Raw genomic sequence first — 7,814 nt, 5'->3', positions numbered from 1 at the left:
TACATTGTACTCTCACACCGATACATTGTACTCTCACACTGATACATTGTACTCACACACCGATACATTGTACTCTCACACTGATACATTGTACTCACACACCGATACATTGTACTCTCACACTGATACATTGTACTCACACACCGATACATTGTACTCTCACACTGATACATTGTACTCACACACCGATACATTGTACTCTCACACTGATACATTGTACTCTCACACCGATACATTGTACTCTCACACTGATACATTGTACTCACACACCGATACATTGTACTCACACACCGATACATTGTACTCACACACCGATACATTGTACTCTCACACTGATACATTGTACTCACACACCGATACATTGTACTCTCACACTGATACATTGTACTCTCACACCGATACATTGTACTCTCACACTGATACATTGTACTCACACACCGATACATTGTACTCTCACACTGATACATTGTACTCACACACCGATACATTGTACTCACACTGATACATTGTACTCACACACCGATACATTGTACTCACACACCGATACATTGTACTCTCACACCGATACATTGTACTCTCACACTGATACATTGTACTCACACACCGATACATTGTACTCTCACACCGATACATTGTACTCACACACCGATACATTGTACTCTCACACTGATACATTGTACTCACACACCGATACATTGTACTCACACACCGATACATTGTACTCTCACACCGATACATTGTACTCTCACACTGATACATTGTACTCACACACCGATACATTGTACTCTCACACTGATACATTGTACTCACACACCGATACATTGTACTCTCACACTGATATACATTGTATTCTCAGGATCTGGTGCAGCTCTGCTTGGGAGCCAATCATCATCTATCTTCATCTTGTTCAGTTAAGCTTTGACAATAAAAGCTTGAAGCTGATTGGCTCCCATGCAGAGCTGCACCAGATTCTGTGTGCTCCAGTTTTAGTAAAGTCCCTCCAAAGAGTCCACAGGCCCATTGGTGTCACTAAGGTTGTTGTCACCTGGTGTGGTACAACATGGTGTCACAACCCCCCCCCCCATAAGGGTGAGAGAGAGTTGGTGAGAGAGAGAGAGGACTGAGAGAGAAATGGGGGTGAGAGAGAGAGAAGGGGTAGGGGATAGGGAAGGAGTGAGAGAGAGAGAGGGCACAAGAGAGAGAGGGGGTTGAGAAAGAAAGAGGGGGTGCGAGAGGGAGGGTGAGAGAGAGAGAGAGGGTGAGAGAGAGGATAAGAGAGAGGAAGGACTGGGAGTAAAAGGGGGGTGAGAGAGAGAAGGGGTAGGGGAGAGGGAAGGGGTAAGGAAGACAGAGAGGGCAAGAGAGAGAGAAAGAGAGCAGGGGTGCAAGAGAGGGGGTAAGAGGGTGGGGAGAGGGGATAAGAGAGGGAGGGTGAGAGAGAGAGAGGGGGTGAGAGAGAAAGAGGGGATAATGGAGAGGGGGGAGGGAGAGAAAAAGGGGGATAGATAGAGGGGGAATGAGAAACAGAGGGAGTGAGAGAGAGGGGGGCTGAGAGAGAGGGAGTGGAGAGGGGGGTGAGAGAGAGGGGGGTAAGAGAGAGAGGGGGGAAAGAACAAGAAAGGGGGTGAGAGGGAAGTGAAAAAGAAAGAGGAGTGAGAGGGGGGTGAGAGAGAGGTGGTGGGGGTGAGAGAAGGGGAATAAGAGAGAGGGGGGTGAGAGAGAGGGGTAAGATAGAGATAGAGTAAGAGAGAGAGGGGGGAAAGAAAAAGAAAGGGGGTGAGAGGGAAGTGAAAGAGAGGAGTGAGAGAAAGGGGGGTGAGAGAGAGGTGGTGGGGGTGAGAGAAGGGGAATAAGAGAGAGGGGAGTGAGAGAGAGGGGGTAAGATAGAGATGGAGTAAAAGAGGGAGGAGGGTAAGAAAAAGAAAGGAGGGTGAGAGGGAAATGAAAGAGAAAGAGGAGTGAGAGATGGGGTGAGAGATAGGTGGTGGGGGGTGAGAGAAGGGGAATAAGAGAAAGGGGTTAAGAAAAAGGGGTAAGAGAGAGGGGGATAAGGGGGGGGGTTGGAGAGAGAGTGGGGTAAGAAAATCTAAGGAGGGTGAGAGGGAAGTGAAAGAGAAAGGAGTGAGAGAGATGGGGGGGTGAGAGAGAGGTGGTGGGGGTGAGAGAGGGGGAATAAGAGAGAGGGGTTAAGAAAGGGCGGTAAGAGAGAGGGGGATAAGGGGGGGTTAAGAGAGGGGGGGATGGGGGGGGTAAGAGTGAGAAAGGCTTCTCTCACAATCTGTGAGCGTTCTCTATGAATACATCCTGTCCAGCCTGAACATTCTCCTTTTACCTCCAGTATATCCCGGCCACTCTCCTTTCAGATTTTCTCACTTCACTTCACTTCACTTCACTTCACTTCTGCTCGCCTCTGTTTTATTCCCTGGCCATTATAGGGAGGAGCCTCGGGGACGCTTCCTTGGCTCCATTTGTGACAGAGGGAGAGATGTGGGTGCCGGAGATCGCAGGGGCCATACCTATCATACCTATATGGTGGGCGCTAGCGATGCTACAGGCACCCCGCCACCTCCCCATTATGCTGTGTCTCGGTCTGGGGAGAAGGAGCCTGATGCCTGGGCACTGTGACCATGGGGGAGGCGGAAGGGGTAAAGGATAGCCTTTGGGGGGGCACAGCACACCCCGAGATCCAGCATTGAGTCTCTCATTGGGCCCCCTACTGGCCATGTTGCTATGGGGTGCGGGGGGTGCATATCCCCTCTGGTGGGTGTCACCCACCATAGCAACACTACTGCACAGGTGAGCACCAGGGCTATATACTATTCATTTATGATTGGGGTCTCCAAACTACGGCCCTCCAGGTGTGGAAGAACTACAAGTCCCATGAGGCCTTGCAAGCCTCTGACAGCCGCAGGCAAGACTCCCAGAGGCATGATGGGACTTGTAGTACTTCAACAGCTGGAGGGCCATAGTGCATGCAACCAGGGGCGGACTGACCATTTGGAAACTTGGGCACTGCCCGAGGGCCCTGGGTCAGTAGAGGGCCCCATGAGGTGCCCCTGGTACCTTTTTCATAGGCTTTTTTGAGTTTGGGCAAGGACACAGGGGCCCCATGATCCCCTATTGCCTGGGGGCCCCATGAGTTGCCAGTCCGCCCCTGCATGCAACAAAATCTATCGTTATAATGGGAATCATCGTTGTTTGGCCGGCTTCTTGATTGGAGAGAAGCCAAACCTACCCGGGTCATACCACCAGCTTACCTGGAACAGGGCACCATGTGGAACCACTGCTCCGGGGTTCCTGTCTCAGGGGGAATCCTTCCTCTTGCAGCATCCTATGGAGCCACCCTTGTATGCGGGGATTAGAGTGTCTCCCTCAACCCCATAGCCAAGAACGACAAGGCACTCCATCTAAACATCTAAAGCAACAATATAACTCCAATATGTTAAATAAATATCCCTAAATATGTGAAACAAAAATACATATAATGAATGAACTCAAAAATATCCAAAAAAATTAAAAATAAATAAAAATAAATTTTTTTTCATAATAAAAAAAACAAAAAATGTAAAAATTATAAGTCACTCCAATGTGAATTCCAATATCCAAAATGGCTGACACACCACTTCCAGTTCCTCTCCTGTACTTCCGATGTCACTTCCCTTGACGCGTTTCATCACATCCCTTATGACTAAGTCCCGGATGTGACGAAACGCGTCAAGGGAAGTGACTATCACGGTTTTACACGGTGTGCACATTTTTTCACTTTAATTATCACTTTTTTTTTAAGCTGGTATATGGATATGATATTGAATTTATTAAGTTAATGCACTATATGAGTTTTTCTCTTTTTTTGGGAGCCAATGGGAGGGCTCGATACCAAAGGATCTGAAAATTTGCATTATTGGAAACAAAGATTGGAGTGACTTTATTTTGGACACAAGTGACTTATAATTTTGATAATAATTTTTTTGTTTTTTTTTACTATCAAAAAATTTGTATTTTATTTTGAATTCTTTGGATATTTTTGGGTTCATTCATTATATGTATTTTTGTTTCACATATGTAGGAATATTTATTTAACATATTGGAGGTATATTGTTGCTTTGCACTTTCAAGGGTGTAAGTTAGATCTTATGAGTTAGAGGGTGTCGTTGTAATATATCATTTTGTTTGCTACTTTTTTGATTGATACCGTAGTTATAGATTTAAGCATCTAAAGCAGGCAACATTTTTCAATGGAGGGAGCAGAGCTAAAGGCTCTTAAAATAAAAATGAAATGTATGTAGAAAACACTTAAAAAAAACAAAAAAGCCAAAAAAAGTGAAATGCTAGACCAGCAATGGGCAAACTACGGCCCGCGGGCCGTATACGGTCCGGCGGACCTTTTAATCCGGCCCGCGGAGCTAGGCTCCCGCTAGGCTCCTCTCACAGTCCGCCCTGAAGACCGGTGTAGCATGAAAATCTGTCTCCTATGAGGATCTGTCCCCCTCGACGTATCTGCGCATGTGCCGGAGATCGCCGATCGGCTGCTAATGCCTGAAACTGGCACATGCGCAGATACGTCGAGGGGGACAGATCCTCATAGGAGACAGATTTTCATGCTACACCAGAACGGCGCGGGAACACGCGAGAGGAACGCGCGGAGCAAAGGTAAGTGAATTGACACAGGGGGGACTTGGGGACTTAATATGGGGGATGAATTACTATGGGGAATGAATTACTATGGGGGATGAATTACTATGGGGGATGAATTACTATATGGGGGATGAATTACTATGGGGGATGAATTACTATATGGGGGATGAATTACTATATGGGGGATGAATTACTATATGGGGGATGAATTACTATGGGGGATGAATTACTATATGGGGAATGAATTACTATGGGGGATGAATTACTATGGGGGATGAATTACTATATGGGGGATGAATTACTATATGGGGGATGAATTACTATATGGGGGATGAATTACTATGGGGGATGAATTACTATATGGGGGATGAATTACTATATGGGGGATGAATTACTATGGGGGATGAATTACTATATGGGGGATGAATTACTATATGGGGGATGAATTACTATGGGGGATGAATTACTATATGGGGGATTAATTACTATGGGGGATGAATTACTATATGGGGGATGAATTACTATGGGGGATGAATTACTATAGGGGGGATGAATTACTATAGGGGGGATGAATTACTATGGGGGATGAATTACTATATGGGGGATGAATTACTATAGGGGGGATGAATTACTATGGGGGATGAATTACTATATGGGGGATGAATTACTATGGGGGATGAATTACTATGGGGGATGAATTACTATATGGGGGATTAATTACTATATGGGGGATGAATTACTACGCTTACTATGGGGGAATATTACTATACTTACTATGGATGACACATACACATCATTCATCTACTCTTGGTCCGGCCCCCGGGTCCAATATATGAACCCATTGCGGCCCTCAAGTCAAAAAGTTTGCCCACCCCTGTGCTAGACGCACGGCTGACAGACAATGGGGGGAATTTTCAGCAGGTGGAAACAAAGGGGAAGACTGAGACCTGTGTGCAATAATAACAAGTAATTGCTAGCATTCATCGGCCTCCAGGGACCGGAATAATATCCGTCTCCTAGTCCCTCGCCGCCCTCATGTAGGCTAGCTGACAGAATGCTGTAATCCGAGCCGGGGACTCCGGTTCCCCTTCTATTATCTCCATTCTCACTTTCACTTTCATTTTTCCCCAACAATGGCGTTAGCCGATACCAACGATGACCTGAACTGCTCCATCTGTCTGAACATTTACACCGATCCGGTGAACCTCAGGTGTGGACACAGCTACTGCCGGGAGTGCATAGAAAAGGCTTTGGATGAACAGCTGGGCTCCGGAGTCTACAAGTGTCCTCGGTGCAGGAAGGAGTTCTCGGATCGTCCGGCTCTGCATCCAAACCTAGATCTTCGGAACATCGCCGACAGAGTGCGGTCCCAAGCGACTCAGAAGAAAAGTGGGATCTTCTGCACCTACTGCATCCACACCCTTGTTCCAGCCGTCAAGTCCTGCCTCCTTTGTGAAGCCTCTCTGTGCGACAATCACCTGAGCGTCCACATCAAGTCATCGGAGCACTTATTGACGGAACCCACCAGGTGCCTGAGGAACAGCAAATGCGCCATGCACAATAAAATCCTGGAGTTTTACTGCATTGAGGACTCAGCCTGTGTCTGTGTGACCTGCAGGCTGGATGGAGACCACGTAGGGCACAGGGTGGAGACCCTGGCAGAAGCCTCTAAGAAGAAGCTAGACAAGTTGAGGCAAGTTCAGGAGAGTTTGACTTCACAGAGGGTGCAGACGGAGAAGAGGGTCCACAAACTGCAAGAGCACAGCAGAAGAGTCCGAGAGGCGGCCGCTGGTCTGATGGTCAGGGTCACCACCACGTTCAGGGAAATCAGGAGGCAGCTCCAAGATCTGGAGAAGAGAGTCCTGGGTGAGATCTCCAGGCAGGAGGAGAAGATCTCACTCTCGGTCTCTCATCTGATTGAAGAGCTGGACATCAAGAAGAACGAGTTGTGCGCTAAGATCTTCTACATTGAGGAGATGTGCAACATGGCGGACCCTGTGACCGTCCTACAGGAAAAGGACACATCTGACTTCTGTGCCTCCCAGGAGGAAGACAACAAAGAACGAGAGAGGGATAACATAGGTGACCTGGATGAAGACCTGATCTCACTGACCATTAGGAAAGGGTTATCCAATGCAATATCTGCTACGGGATTATTGCGCTCCGGAGTATCTGATATGTTGACAGGACCAGGGACCAGCTTTAACCTGAAGGAGATCGGTCAGCTGACCCCGGCCAATTCTCACCCGGCTTCAGACTTATTTCTGGATGAGAACACGGCTGGTAACCAAATGAGTATTTCTGAAGATCTGAAGACCATATATTGGACAATGAGACCGCTGAACCGGCCAATGACGCCACACAGATTTCAGTATAACCAAGTCTTAAGTGTCAGAGGGTTTCTGGTGGGCCGACATTACTGGGACGTGGAGAGCAGTAGGACCGGAGACTGGAGGATAGGGGTGGCATACGCCAGCATGCTCAGGAGAGGTGACACCTCCTTCATTGGATATAATAAAGAATCTTGGTGCCTGCGCAGATGTAATAACACGTACTCGGTGTGGCATGACAACAAAAGCCTCACGTTACCCCCACAACCCTCCAGCAACACCCTACGGGTACATCTGGAGTATGAAGATGGCCAGCTGGCCTTTTACGAGCTGGGCGATCGGATCAGACACCTGTACACCTTCACCGCCAAATTCAGCGAGCCCCTCCATGCGGCGTTTTACGCGTCGGAAGATTTGGATAGGAAGGGTTGCCGCCTGAGAGTTGTAACGTAGAGAGAAGAGTTGAGGGTCTGATACAAATGCTGCATCCATAATGAGAAGAGTTTCCTGCAGAACGGAAGTATGTATTGTTATGGAAATGAACTCCAAAATGGCGGTTAAAGATTGTGCATGCACACGGGAAGATCTGTTGTCTTGTACTTCACCAGCGTGTTGTCTATATCAGCCTTTCTCAACCAGGGTGCCCAGGCACTCTGGGGTGCCCTGAGGTTTCCTCAGGGGTTCCTTGAGGTTTCTTCAGGGGTTCTTTGAGGTTTCTTCAGGGGTGCCTTCAGGTTTCTTCAGGGGTGCCCAGGCACTCTAGGGTGCCTTGAGGTTTCTTCAGGGATGCCTTGAACTTTCTTCAAGGTTGCCTTGAGGTTTCTTCAGGGGTGCCTTGAGGTTTCTTCA

At 47.7% G+C, this 7,814-nt stretch overlaps 1 protein-coding gene across 1 annotated transcript; it reads left to right on the top strand.

Annotated features, from left to right (window-relative positions):
• Window positions 1-5,768: 5,768 nt before the first annotated feature.
• Window positions 5,769-7,418, top strand: LOC149428547 (E3 ubiquitin/ISG15 ligase TRIM25-like). Its single transcript, XM_089667279.1, has one exon. It carries the CDS (start codon window positions 5,769-5,771, stop codon window positions 7,416-7,418), a length of 1,650 nt encoding a protein of 549 aa, XP_089523405.1.
• The last annotated feature ends 396 nt before the right edge of the window (window positions 7,419-7,814 follow it).

The sequence above is a fragment of the Staurois parvus genome, unplaced genomic scaffold (assembly GCF_062004578.1).
Source record: "Staurois parvus isolate SC_StPar_1 unplaced genomic scaffold, SC_StPar_1.0 ptg003145l, whole genome shotgun sequence".
Classification (NCBI taxonomy): domain Eukaryota; kingdom Metazoa; phylum Chordata; class Amphibia; order Anura; family Ranidae; genus Staurois; species Staurois parvus.
The sequence above is the reverse complement of the archived record's forward strand: the minus strand, read 5'-3'. Positions and strand labels throughout refer to the sequence as shown.

Bases quoted from the DNA above. Each gene is read 5' to 3' on its own strand.
- LOC149428547 (XM_089667279.1), top strand. From the start codon at position 5,769: ATGGCGTTAGCCGATACCAACGATGACCTGAACTGCTCCATCTGTCTG.